The sequence below is a fragment of the Equus asinus genome, chromosome 13 (assembly GCF_041296235.1).
Source record: "Equus asinus isolate D_3611 breed Donkey chromosome 13, EquAss-T2T_v2, whole genome shotgun sequence".
Classification (NCBI taxonomy): Eukaryota; Metazoa; Chordata; class Mammalia; order Perissodactyla; family Equidae; genus Equus; species Equus asinus.
This window is the reverse complement of record NC_091802.1, coordinates 59,944,636-59,958,551: the sequence shown is the minus strand read 5'-3', so window position 1 is coordinate 59,958,551 and position 13,916 is coordinate 59,944,636. Positions and strand designations below refer to the sequence as shown.

At 44.2% G+C, this 13,916-nt stretch overlaps 1 protein-coding gene across 7 annotated transcripts in view; it reads right to left on the bottom strand.

The window, feature by feature from the left end:
* The window catches only part of RPTOR (regulatory associated protein of MTOR complex 1), a 397,196-nt gene that overhangs the window by 302,162 nt on the left and 81,118 nt on the right, over positions 1 to 13,916 (bottom strand). For all 7 annotated transcript variants that reach the window (XM_044746113.2, XM_044746114.2, XM_070483827.1 and 4 more), the window contains exon 3: positions 2,708 to 2,790. In XM_044746113.2, coding sequence (XP_044602048.2) covers positions 2,708 to 2,790 — 83 coding nt within the window. The remainder of the gene's footprint in view (positions 1 to 2,707; positions 2,791 to 13,916) is intronic.

Here is a 13,916-nt window from a genome sequence, read left to right as displayed (position 1 = left end):
TTTGTGCAAACTCTATGAGGCAGCATGAGGCCTGCCGCACACTGAGAACCAGGCTATGGGATGCCAGGCCTCCCTCCCTCTCCTGTAACCCACATGAAGTTAGGAGAGCAGAGGAGTGAGCCACTTGCAACAGGGCGTGGACTATTACTACCCAGTGCACAAGGCATAGCTCCACAACTGACATCAGCGGCAGGCAGGTATCCTGCTACAACCACTACCTTAGGCTGGTTTCTGAAATAGACAAGTCCCACTAATGGTTTGTACCAGTAAAATTGTAAACATTTTTATCATACTTAAAAATGAATGCAATGGTCTTGGCATTCAAAAAAGAAAATATTAAGTATTCATTGTTGTGGTTCTGCTTCCTGAATGCAGGCAAAAGACCCCACTCTGTGTGCATGAACTGCTTCTTTCTAGGTTGCAGCTGTACTTTATTCCAATTCCATTTTACAAACCAACCCAGATGGAATCCCACCCGCCCTGGTACACGACACCTCTCCCTAAGCATCGTGGAATCTGGAAACAAAGAACCTCGGCAGCCCTTTGAACTCTCTCTCCTTCAAAAAATTATTTTGCAGATCCATTCTTGAAATCTCATTGACTTTAACAAATTTTCTCAGACTAACCGTCTACCCAGAGGACTGCACTCCTTTATATGGATGCTCGCCACCTGAGGTTAGCCCTCCCACTCTCACTCTCAATCCTATACGTGATACTACACCGTCATTTTGGGATCTGCAGTTATTTCCCTATACACAAACGTGCCTGCCTTACATGGTAACGCCTCTTCCAGATGCCACAGGAGACATCTGCTCTTAGACAGATTCACTGTCAGCAAGCACAAACTAGCTGAGATGTACCCAAGCTAAACTAATAATAAAGCTAGCAGTACATCAACTCTTAGCACTCCAAAAAAAATGGTAAATCATACCAAACGGAATAAGCATACAATATTCTGAGATATTAGACAAGTGTTCTGAAAGACTGTATCTTTTCATGTAATAATTCTTTAAAAGGAAGGAAGTAATTAAAACAGCAGAGACACATTCTATGAGGAACACATTGGCAGATGTGAATTTATCTGGTTATAATCTCTTTCAAACAAAAGTATCCAGCAAAAAGCAAAAGCGTTAAGTCAAACCCAGGAGATGGTGAGAAGCAGCAAAGTCAGAAAGGCATTCTTTTAAATTTAAATACGCTGGTTCTCAATCTTCTAGACGCCAGTGACGTCATGTCTTCCGATGTTACTTGTGTGCGTCGTCCCACGTGGACTGCAAGGGCTGTCTGCGCCACTCACTCACCCTTAAGTGCCTGTCTAGCCTTGCTGAGATCTTGGAATATCCTCAAAGTCCTCAAAGAAGCTACTTCCTACTGCTAAAACCAGGCACCTCAACTGTTGTAAAGGAATACACCACCAAAACCTCTCTCCAGTCCTCATCCAAGCCCCAGACGCATCGCATTCTCAGGAAAAAGGCTACTGAATTTTTATATAAACTATCAAGAGGTAACAAATTTGCTGGAGGAAAAAGCAAAGCCTTTAGGCATAGATCAAAATCGCCACTAAGAAACTGCCTTCTAAGGAATAAGAGCCCATTATTATCAACTTGACAAGTTAGAAACGAAAAGGACAAAGCTCCACCCTGAGACACAGAGATGTTTCATAACTGTTAGTCACCCCAGCACAATGAGCCACAGCAGAAATTACCATTACAGGGGACCGTTAGAGGCAGGATCAAACCATTTCTGGTATTCTCTTGTCTTAGAATGTAAATAATGTACAAAGAATTCCTAAATTCTAGATCCTGTGGACAAATGATCCACAAATGAAAATCCCAAGCAGGCAGTGTTCACCGGGGTCTCCAAGACATTTGCTTCTATTGGGCTTACACCCAAAAATGAAGAGCAAAGACTCACAGGAGCCATGCAGACCAGCCTTCCTCATCACGTCCTTGAGATAATTCCAGAACCAGCCCGTCACACAAAGCTGAACGGAAAGACACCTCCACAAACACCCCAAATTTCTGTCTACTAAGATTATTAAATCCTCAAACTGGTTAATGAGAAAGGCTAAAGGAAATAGGTCTCTGGGTGGTTTACAAATAACTAAGATCTTAAAGGGAATTTGACACAGTTATCATATTCCATGCCACTTTTCTTTAAAAGAAAAACAAAACTGTAAGATATAAGCAACAAAAGACACAGTAATTGGTAACTGGCTCCCGAAAAAGAACTTTACCTTTTGAATCAAAGACAAAGCATAAATAGGTGTCATCTTTTGAATGTTGAGTGCTTTTTTTCTCAACTGTTTGAAAATTGAAGGTGGGAAAAATAGCTCTAACTAGTTGAGAGTGTAGAAAAGTTACTGCAAATACATTTCCTGTGCAAAAAAATGCACAGGATTTAATGCACAGAATGATTTAAGAGTAACATGCAAAAAATGCTTTTTATTTTCTAAAGAAAAACTTAGGCAAAATAAATAAGAGACCAGCCAATTCCTGACTCACACTAGTGCCTGTGCTGTCATTAAGAAGCAGCAGAGCGAATCGTCAGACCAGAGGGGACCCGCAGGCACGCGGGGCGGAGTGTCCAGTCACCGAATGCGATGAGGGGATCATCTGTACTCACTTGGATTCAAGGACTGTTTAAAACCAAGGAATTGAAGTTTCCCCGTAAGAAAGAAAGAGAAAAGCAAATAAAGAATGCTTACCCTTGGCTGCCAGTTCTCGTACTGCTTCTGTAAATTTGCACCAATGGTTTCCAGAGCTTTCTGAGGACCCATTGACAGAGGATCTGAGGAAGCAAGGAAAAGGAGAAAGTTCTTTATAGGTGCATTTCCTCCTCTGCTAAGCGTCTCTTTCAGAGTTCCCTCTTACATAATTCACTTCCAAGTCACCTGCGACTAAAGATGGCAAAATGGGGCCTGAGGTTTATCAACCTCTTCCTCTTAACCAGAGCCTTCCCACGGGCTTCTTAAACTCAAAGTTATGCACATATACTTAGTTTAAGATAGGGGGCCAGCCTGGTGGCGCAGTGGTTAAGTTCACACGTTCCGCTTCTTGGCTGCCCGGGGTTTGCCGGTTCGGATCCCAGGTGTGGACATGGCACCGCTTGGCAAAAGTCATGCTGTGGCAGGCGTCCCACATATAAAGTAGAGGAAGATGGGCATGGATGTTAGCTCAGGGCCAGTCTTCCTCAGCAAAAAGAGGAGGATTGGCAGATGTTAGCTCAGGGCTAATCTTCCTCAAAGAAAAAAAAAAAGTTAGATAGCATCGCAAGGCTTTAAACAAAAGAGCAGAAGTCCCCTGCTCTCCCCATGCCCATCCCAAGCCCCACTTCTCAGAAGCAACCACTTTCAACTCCATCAGCTGTTGCTTCTGATATTTACCACCATTTTTCTAAAAATATGCTTATATTTCTACTTTTTGTGTTCATTGTAGATATCAGCAACGATCCTTCTACAGAGAACAGGATCGTCCTCTCTTCCACCCCCATCCCACTCACCGTTTCCCCAGTCTCCCAAAGGAGTACATCACATTTTTATTAAATTAAGATTCACTGTCCACGTTGGTGTGCCTGTGGAAACACCACTCAACGCCGAGCCAGTCGGTGTGCTCAGCGGCACCTTTCCTGCCTTGTGTCTCAATCCCCTTGTCCCATGCACTGACACCAATCCCGCCCCACTCCCCCAGAGCCCCCTCACACACTGTCCTCCGCACAGTTAAGTGGATCGGTTAGCCTCGTCCTTCTCCCTGGCCACCCACTGTACAATCCCACCTTGGCAGAGGACGTAAGATTCCTCTTTGTAGAAATGGCAGGCTCCCAAGAAAAGAGCCTCAAGGAATCTGGGGACAATAACAAAAGGTCTAAGGTTTGTGTCATCGGTGTCTCAGAATGAGAAAAGTAAGCACAGAACTCAAAAAATAGTTGAAGACATAATGCCTGATAACTCCTCAAATTTGGCAAGAGACGAAAACTTATAGATTCAAGAAGCTCAGTGAACCGTAAACAGGATTAACCCAAGGAAATCTACATCCAGACACATCATAATCAAATTGCTAAAAAGGAAAGACAGAGAAAAGTCCTTAGAGAAAAATCAGATCACAAAGGATCACGAATGAGAAAAGCTCAGGGCTTCCCAACAGCACTGAACACTGGGCAAAATAGAGCAAGGCCTTCAAATCGTCTGTGAAAGTACTGCTAACCTGGTATTCAGGTTTCAGAGTAAAACAGAGGTCTTTTCAGACATGCAAACATTCACAAAATCTGTGCCTCGTGTTTCTTTTCTTGGGAAATAAACCACAAAAGAAGGCAACAAAGGATCCAGGAAACGTGGGAGAGACACAGACAGACAGAAAGAGAAAGGGACAGAGAGGGACAGGGAGAGAGAGAGTCCACAAGATACCCATGTACCAGATCTAGAGACCAAGGAGTCCAAAAGGAGCTAAAGGGGTGTTTAAAAAAAAAAAAAGCTAATAGATTATTTAAGCACCAGAAAAATTATCAATAGCATCTGACAGACCTACTGGAATGTATGTAAAAAATAAAATAAACTGAAGTTCACAGAAAATTTAGCGATTAAAAGTAACCAGCAAATTGTAACTACTGCGGAAAAAAACTATATATAGAAACAAGGAAAGAATCAACCAGAGGACCCCCTCTGGGAAGGACAGGATGTGAGACAGCTTTTTCTTAATCCACTTTTTAGTACTATTTGATTTTTAGGCTGCATGTATGGGTTACTTTGATAAAAAAATAAAAATGAATTATAGAATTAAGTAACAGGATTTTAGAGCTGGAAGGGACCTTTACCAGGAGTATGTCAAGTCAGCAAGGACTTTTCAAATTAGAGATGCCAGGCCCCACCCTGGAGAGTCTAACTCAATAGCCTCAGGAGAGCCCAGTCAGCTAATGAGCACCTCTGGCTGAGGAAAACTTGGTGAAAATCAGGTTATAACTAACTTATCTGGAAGAAGCATGGTAAATTTGTTTTAACCCATAACTAAAGAAATGAGCCATTAGTCTTCATCGCTGTTTGTTCTGGTAGGAACAGAGCGCTAAGGTCTCAAAAGAATTATAATGACCCCAATCACCTCTGCTGTAATCTGAATCACAAAACTGGCAAGAGACAGGAATGAATTGGGATCTGAAAAACAAAAATTAAGGGCCACTAAAGTGCATGAACAAAGCAAAGGGAAGCAGAAAATAGCTTTCACAAATAGAAACCATGCAAACAGCTGGCCATGCCCTGTGCATGATGACCAGCAGAGTCAGTGCAAGAGCTGGTTTGAAAGCAGAGAACTCATCCATCCACATGTCCATGGAGCACCCATGTGGTCAGCACTCTGGCTGCAATCTATGCTTAAGAGAACAGAAATGGCTTCCTTTGTAAAAACATAAAAGGCCTGTCCAGGAATCACACTGACCAATGGCAATTCTTACGCATGCCCTCTAAGGAACCACGACAAAGGGAGAGAAGGAGTTCCAAAGGGACTAAAGCTACACCTCTTCCTTGAACTTCACCCCTTGGAAAGCCCAGGCCCTCCACCCTGACACCATCTTTTCCCCGGTATTCCCAAAGAGGGCATGTCGAAAGCGTGCCAGAGTTGGAGACAGCCACTGCCACACTTCTCTGTGCATCCCACCAACATTCCAGCAGACACTAGAAACCCTCATTAGTAGTGGCAGCTGACAGCAGCACCCGCTCTTCTTTCCCTGGTGTTGGATAAAAACACCTGCCCAGGGAATGCAAACTGGTACAGCCACTATGAAAAACAGTATGGAGATTTCTCAAAAAGTTAAAAATAGAAATACCCTATGACCCAGCCATCCCATTATTGGGTATCTATCCTAAGAACCTGATATCAGAAATCCCAAGAGTCCGTTGCACCCCTATGTTCATCGCAGCATTATTTACAATAGCCAAGACGTGGAACCAACCTACATGCCCAGAAACTGATGATGGGATAAAGAAGATGTGGTATATATACACAATGGAATACTACTCAGCCATAAAAAAAGACAAAATTGGCCCATTCACAGCAACATGGATGGACCTCGAGGGTATTATGTTAAGTGAAATAAGCCAGTCAGAGAAAGACGAACTCTATATGACTCCACTCATAGGTGGAAGTTAGTATATTGATAAGGAGATCTGATCGGTGGTTACCAGGGAAAAGGGGGGTGGGGGGAGGGCACAAAGGGGGAAGCGGTGTACCCACAACATGACTAACAAAAATGTACAACTGAAATCTCACAAGGTTGTAATCTATCATAACATTAATAAAAAAAAAAAAAAAAAAAACCACCTGCCCAGACTGGCCCCGTGGCCAAGTGGCTCCGCTTCAGAGGCCCAGGGTTTCGCCAGTTCGGATCCTGGGCGTGGACATGGTACTGCTCATCATGCTACGCTGAGGCAGCGTCCCACGTGCCACATCTAGAAGGACCTACAACTAGAATATACGACTATGTACTGCAGAGCTTTGGAGAGAAGAAGAAAGGAAAAAAAAAAATAAGATTGGCAACAGAAGTTAGCTCAGGAACAATCTTTAAAAAAACAAATAAATAAATAAACACCTGCCCACCCAAGGAAGAGACAAGGGCCACTACTGGCCGTTCATCAGGCTGTGATCAACTAAGTGGGGCTGTCATATCCTATCTACTGGGAATCCCTGTGGCCGATTAACTTTATGGTTTCCTCCCAAGAATATGACAGTGAGTGGGAGAGAGGAAGAAATAAGAGAGAGAAGGGAAGAGGGGGAAAGAATGAGGATAACTAAAATTATGTGTTTAATACTACATTAACTAAAATAAACGAAACAATAATTTAAATAAACTAAAATTAAATTCCTGGATGGATATTGCTGACAATGTTATTAATCTGATGTGGGGTAAAGTGGACAGAACATAAATTTAAAATTGTAGTTCTGTCTTAATAAAACTCTTCTAATGCCTTTACGGGTTTCCACTTAATGAATGAAGTGGGTGAGTGAGTGGACAGGTGGCGGGTGGGTGGATGGATGGATGAAAGGGAAAGTTGGCATCTGTATAAAATTTTAGCTCTTCATAAGTTTTCCTATCTGCAAGCTTTTCAGCATAACTCCTCTGTATTTCATGATGCTTAGAACTTTACATTGACAGGAACTTAGTCTAATCTCCCTCATAACACAGAAGAGAAAGCTGAAGTTTAAAGTGGTCAAATGACTCGGTGCAAGGTCACAAAGGTTATTGCTGGTGCTGGCATTCAATCAAACTGAAAAGTGGAGCATTTTTTTTACCTCCCCATCATCTCACACACACAACTAGATTACCAAGTTCTATCCATTTTTCTTTCAAAAGAGTCCATGCTCCATCATCAACTACTAACGTGTTGGTCCAAATCACAGCGCCTCATGCTGACAATACCGGGACTCTCTTTCCTCCTTGCTGGGGCCCTGAAGATTCTGAAGAAGGCAGAACCCCAGGAGCAGGGCTCCACTGACCTAGTCTCCTCTCAATCCACCCTGAAGATGTGCACAGGTGAACCCTTTTAAACTAATGCTTCTTTGATGTCACTCCTCCCCTTCAAAGCCTCCAGTGCCTCCTGGTGCTCCCACTTAGATGACACACAGAATAAGCGAAACTAACATAACTGTCAGGAGAGTGGACCCCTGGGGGACAGGGGGTGACCAGAAAGTGACAAGAGACATGACTGGGCTTCGGGGTCGCTGGTAATACTGTTTCTTGATCTGGGTATGATCAGCTTGGGAAAAGCTGTAAACTACACGCTTGGCTTAGTGCACGTTTCTGTGTGTATGCCACACGTCAGTACAAATCTAAAATTAAAAAAATATGCAGAGCTCACTGCTCAAAGAGCGTTTGCACTTCTTTGTAGCTTGTATTTAGTGAACACTTCGTGAGTATTTGTTAATTGACTTATTAACTGAGTACTGCCTACTAGATCAAATGCAAATTTCTCTGCACGGCTTTCAAGGACTCTGCCACTAATTAGTGTGTAACCTTGAGTAACTAATTTTTGATTGAGAAAATTCATAATGGCAAAAGGGCCACTTTGAAATTAGAAATGGTTTTTAATGGCTCTGTATTATATTAGCCATAACATCATCTACATATATTTTATAATTAGTAGCATACATAGTGAGAGGCATTTCATCTTCCTGAGCTTGAGGGCAGAGCTGGGAGCCCCCTGGCTGGATGGCCCCATGGTAGTAATGCTCCAGCGAATGGCTGGACTACAGCCCTCCCAGAGCCTGAGGGTTTTACCATGGGAGCCATAATCCTACAGGAGCCTTCTCTACAATCCGGCCCCAGCCTAAACATTCAGTATCACTTCCCACATATCCACAAGATAGATTAAGTCCCTGTGTTGGCTACTGCTGTGTTATACAAACACCAGGAGCTGGATCGATTTTCAACAGAGCTGATGGAGATGGTTGGATGCCCTGTTTTATAGTACAGGCCTCGACATTTACAAAAAAGTCACTTTGGATAAGAGAGAAGGAGAAAGGCTCCAAGCAGTTACACAGTCCTCCTTCGGGAGAAACGGAGGTACTATATGAGAGGCCAGCGTCAATGCACAGAGAAAATAGGGTTTTAAACCAGAAGCCCCTAAGAGCAAAGGCTCTGGCTACAAGCACAGAGGTGAGCCAGAGCATATGGCAGCAGGTGCCCCTGACACCCCCCATACCCAAGCGAAGCCCAGTGAATGCTCCAAGGGCTCAGCCCCCCACAGCTGAGCTGCTCCTTGGGCTCTTTGCTCTTGCCCCCCCCCTGCAAAGCCCCCTCCCTCCACGTGGCCTGGCCTGACTCCTCCACCCCTAGCATCTTCTGAACTCCTAGGCCACTCCAGGTGGAGCTATCTCACAGGTGCCAGCCTTATCTCCCCAGCTACATCACAAGTGCCTTGCAAGCAAGGAGCACCACCCACATATCTTCAGGTACACCACTGTGCTTCACACCTAAGTTTTTACTTAATAAACATTTGTTGACCAACCTGACTGATCTATCAGTCCCAAGTCTGCTGTAAGAATCAAACAACAAAATCTGTGAAAGTTCTGTCTAGAGCTACGCAAAGGTCAACCATCACAATTTTCAGCTCATCTACCCAGGGTCTCTTAACACCCACGTTTGGGGAGGGGAGAAGAAGATACTTTTCTCTAAGGAATGAGAGAAAAAAACAAAGCAAAGAGCCTCCCAAACGTTTCCAGAGGATAACAGAATTTCCTAGCATCTGACAAACCTTTAGCATCCTTACCTCTTATGATACACGGCTACCATTAGCTAGCACATAAAAAATATCTCAGCTAAATTAGACTTCCTCCTGCTCAGCATTCCGCTCATCGATACTCTGCTTTCAAACACAGATATTTCACCAACAGGTATGGGGCACACACCGTTCTTTAGCGGGATTGTTTTCAGTATTACTGTTGTAGCATTTAACGTCAGGCCATAAAACAAAACAGCCTCTCCCCTGCTTCTCTGGAAAGAGACGAGTGTTACTTCCATGAAATAAAACATCATCTTATTACCTAGACGAATGAAGGGCAGGGGTGGGGAGAGGTGTTGACAGTCAGCATGTTAGAGCCCGGAAAATGCCTGACAGCTTTCAATGTCCACATCTTCGCTCATTCCCAACACGCCACTCAGGTCCATGCGCTCATTCTTTACTCCGCCGGAATCCCAAATCTGAGCCCTTCCTGTGCAAGAGCCACGGCAGCGAGGGGTAGCTGACTGTCAGTGAGGCCACGCAGTCGCTTCAGAGGAGCACAGTGCATCTCCACTGGTTTATTCTGGCAATAAAGGTTCCTGTCACCACCGGAAAACCTACGTGGCCACTGGATGAACGCTTACACATACGTTCCCTGAGCCTCTGGAAACAGTACTCTCTCCACCGTGTGAGGAGGCAATGCACGCACACGTACACAAAAACAGACTGAAAAGTAGGAATCTATTTCTCAAGCTACCCACAGCCTGCGTGCCTGAGATCAGAGCAGTTCCAAGGAGCATGGTCTCCGTTGGTTGGACATGTGCCTGCAGCTGAAAAGCAATCAACTCCTAAACCCCCTGCCCCATGAACAGAGACCCCCACGCGCACAGAGCTAAGGTAAAGCACGCAAGACTCTCGGGTTGACACCTGGTATATTTAATGCCTACTTTGTAAAATAAAATGAGAGACATCATGCATTTTACTACCAGACACCTGATAGAGACAGCCAGCCCGGGTGGGGCAGCTGTCCCACTAGGCAGGCCCACGGAAGAACTGGGTGCAGAAGACATGGTTCTTTCTCCTCTTTTAGAGTGAGCACACAGAACAAAGCAGAAGAGGTGCAGATGCAGGAAGCAGGTCAAGTTTCCACCCAGCCCCCTACAGCCTGCCTGGGCCCCAACTCTCACTCAACTGCTGCCACGGCTTGTGATAACGCCAACCTGAAACTCCTCATCAGTACCACCCAGCCCTGCTCCCACCTCTGCCTGCCCAGCAGGGTTTCTGTCACAGGCAGCACCCCTCCCAACACTCTCAGGGCCCTGGCTCTGCTCCTCTCCCTCTGGTCACTGCTCATTCTCAGCAGGTGACCTCCCTGAAGTCCCCTTCTCCAACCAGTAGGCCCTCCCAGCTGTCTGCTGGAAGCTGGCTCTACCCTGAGCATCCCAGAAGCACCTTAATCCCCAGCTGGTCCCCGACTCTCAATCTTGGTTACTGCTACATCATCATCCTTGGGCTGGCCAAGCCAGAAAAACCTAAAGCACTGGGTGAAAATGCTGAAATCCCTTCTTGAACAATCCTAAAGCCATTAGGTGGGTCTGGGCAAGGTTGGCATCTGCTCCAGGATGAGGGGAACTGTGGTGGCCTGGAATGAGCTGTCAGAGAAAGAAGGCATGTCCATGGAGAGGTGTCCCACATGGGGTGTTGGAGCCCAGGGAACGAGGACAGACACCTGTGGGGAAACACTTGGTGCAGGATAAAGGAGTCTGAGAGGGTGCTGACGGCAGGGATGAGAAGCTGGTTCACACAGCAGGATTCATCAAATTAGGAAATATATTAAGGATAAAGGACACCAAAGTTCTCACTGTCAGAAGAGGGAGTTACAAATATGGAATTCCTGTTGGGTTGGAATGAGAGGCATGAGTGTAAATGCATGTATATAGATAGTACAGAAATACAGATAGGAATGTGTGTATACACATAGAAACACATACACACATTATGCACACACATGCATGAATGTGTCCCCCTGCTCTGTCCAATGAGAGGTCCTGGGAACAACATCACTAGTTCCAGTGAGCACACCCAGCACCCAGATCTTGGGTTCTAAATTCCAGAAGCTACTAACAGGAGAAAAGGCTGATAGCAGGAATGGGGCAGGAAAGAAGAGGATGAGCCAGAGAGGAAGGAAGTACTCAAAGAACAATGGAAGCAAGACGGAAGGCCATATAAGCCCATGGGAATGTGTCCTTGCTGGCTAAATGGGAAACAAGTTGAGTACCAAGATAAATGACAGTAGTAATGGATTATAATCCACTGAATACAAAAGGAACAATGAATTCAAACTGAATAAACTGAAAGTCTGATGAGGAGAGGAACATTTACACAGCCAAAGCACTACTTCCCCAAAATACTTACTAACTACAAAGAGGAAAGGGAGATTTCTCAGCAAGGAGTTCCAGCAGGCACCAACTTAATCAAGTGATAAGAGAGTTGCATAACTAGTAATGGGATAAACCAAAATCATGTGCCACCTCATAGGACACCATGGGAAGAAGGCAGAAAGAGGCATCATCGAGATTTAATCCTGAGGAAACATAAGGGACGGTCCGCTAAACAAAGAGCCTGTGGCCTGCTGAGCAGCAAGATCGTGACGGCCAAGGAAAGACTGGGATCTTTGCTCCAGGTTGAATGAGACTAAATTAAGGGCCACGCATGATACTGAGCAGGGTTCTTGTGCCGTAAGGACATTATTGGGACAACTGGCAAACCTGGATGCAGTCTGAGGCTTACACAGTAGTACAGCGTGCATGTTAATTCCCTGATTCTGATGACCGAGTTGTGATTAGGAAAGAGAAATTCTCATTGGTAGGAATTGCACACTAAAGGAGTCAGAGGTGATGGAGCATCATTCACCAGCTTACTCTCAAATGAATCGGGAAAAAACTGCTTAGTACTGCACTTGCAACTTTTGATTTTTTTTCCAAAAATAAAAATTAAAATATATACTGCTAGATACCACTGCAAATTGGCTGACTCAAATCTCTAGGATTCTTTTTTTCCTTACACCATATTGTTAAAATTACCATCACAAGGACCAGCCATACCCACTTTTTAATAAAGGCCAAAGGAAATTTTTCAACTTAGAAAAGGTATATGCCCTTCTGAACTCAAAATCCATTGAAATGATTACAAAGTAGATTATATTCTGAAATTGCAGAAAATTTTTTAAAACACAATATAAAAAAATCTATTCATTTGCTTGCTTCCTTCCAAGAAGGAAATAAGGAATCTGTTTCATTTTCATTAGCACTGTTCCATAAATACTGATCAAAGAGATTACGTGAGGTGTGACGGAGGGTTCTTCCAGTTCTTTTTATTAGAGGGTGGGGTAAAGGACCACTGGAGAATCTAATAAAAATCAAGGTCCTTGGCCTGAAAGGTGCAGTTCTACGCTGACACCACCACCCCCACAATCCCACAGGGTTCACTCTCCCCAGGAGCACACCGGGATCCAGGTTGAGAAGCCCTATTCTAAAAAACCTAACACAGGAGTACTTACAGAGGGAGAAAATAGAAAACAATTGATTAAATTCAGTTTGACAAGGGATAAATGAAGTGGAAACAGCCAGTGGTGGCTAATCAGAAGTCAATTTCAACAGGCACAGTCATCAGGAGATGGCAGAGGGCCAAGAAAGCAGCTAAGAAAACTGGCCACAGAAAACGATCACTGTCACTGGGAAGGGGACAAGGGGCCTGGGACTGTCATCGTAAGACACCCCCAAACAGTGAGACAAGCAAGTAAAGTGGGGAAAAACTTTTTTCCAATTCAGATTAGAATAATTTGTCATTTTTATTTAAAGTCGATAAAGGGAATTTCTGCTTTTGCTTAGGATGGAGAAAGCTGGGAGAGGTGGACAGATGTTGCCCCCGATCCCATCAGTAAGAGAAAGGTGAATAATCAACAATAGAAACAAAGGAAAATCCACACAGACATGGCCTCATTGGTAAATTACACCAAAATTTAGAGAATAAATAATACCCAATTCAATACAAACTCTTCCATAAAACAGAAAAGACGGGAATACTTCTCAACTCTCTTCATGAGGCCAGCATTATCTTGGTACCAAAACCAGACAAAGATGTTGCAAGAAACAGAAACTATAGCCTGATATCCCTGATAAACAGAGACACAAAATTCCTTAACAAAACACTAGGCATCAAATCCAGCAATATAGAAAAAAGATAATACAAATGAGTTCAATTCTAGAACTTCAAGGTTGGCTCAACAACCAAAACTCAATGAATATAATTCACTACATCAATAGACTAAAAAAGAAAAGCCAGGGGCCAGCCCTGTGGCTGAGTGGTTGAGATTGCATGCTCCACTTCAGCGGCCCAGGGTTTCACCGGTTCGGATCCTGGGTGTGGACATGGCACCACTCATCAGGCCACACTGAGGCGGCATCTCACATGCGGAGCCAGAAGGACCTACAACTAGAATAGACAACTACGTACTGCGGGGCTTTGGGGAGACAGGAAAAACAAAAGATTTGCAACAGATGCAAATCAGGTGCCAATCTTCAGAAAAAAAAAACAGCCAGGTGATTATCTCAAGAGATGCTGAGAAGGCATTTTGTAAGGTTCAACATCGATTCTTGACAAAAACTCTTAGCAAACTGAGAAGAGAAGTGAACTTCTTACTTTATAAAAGGCA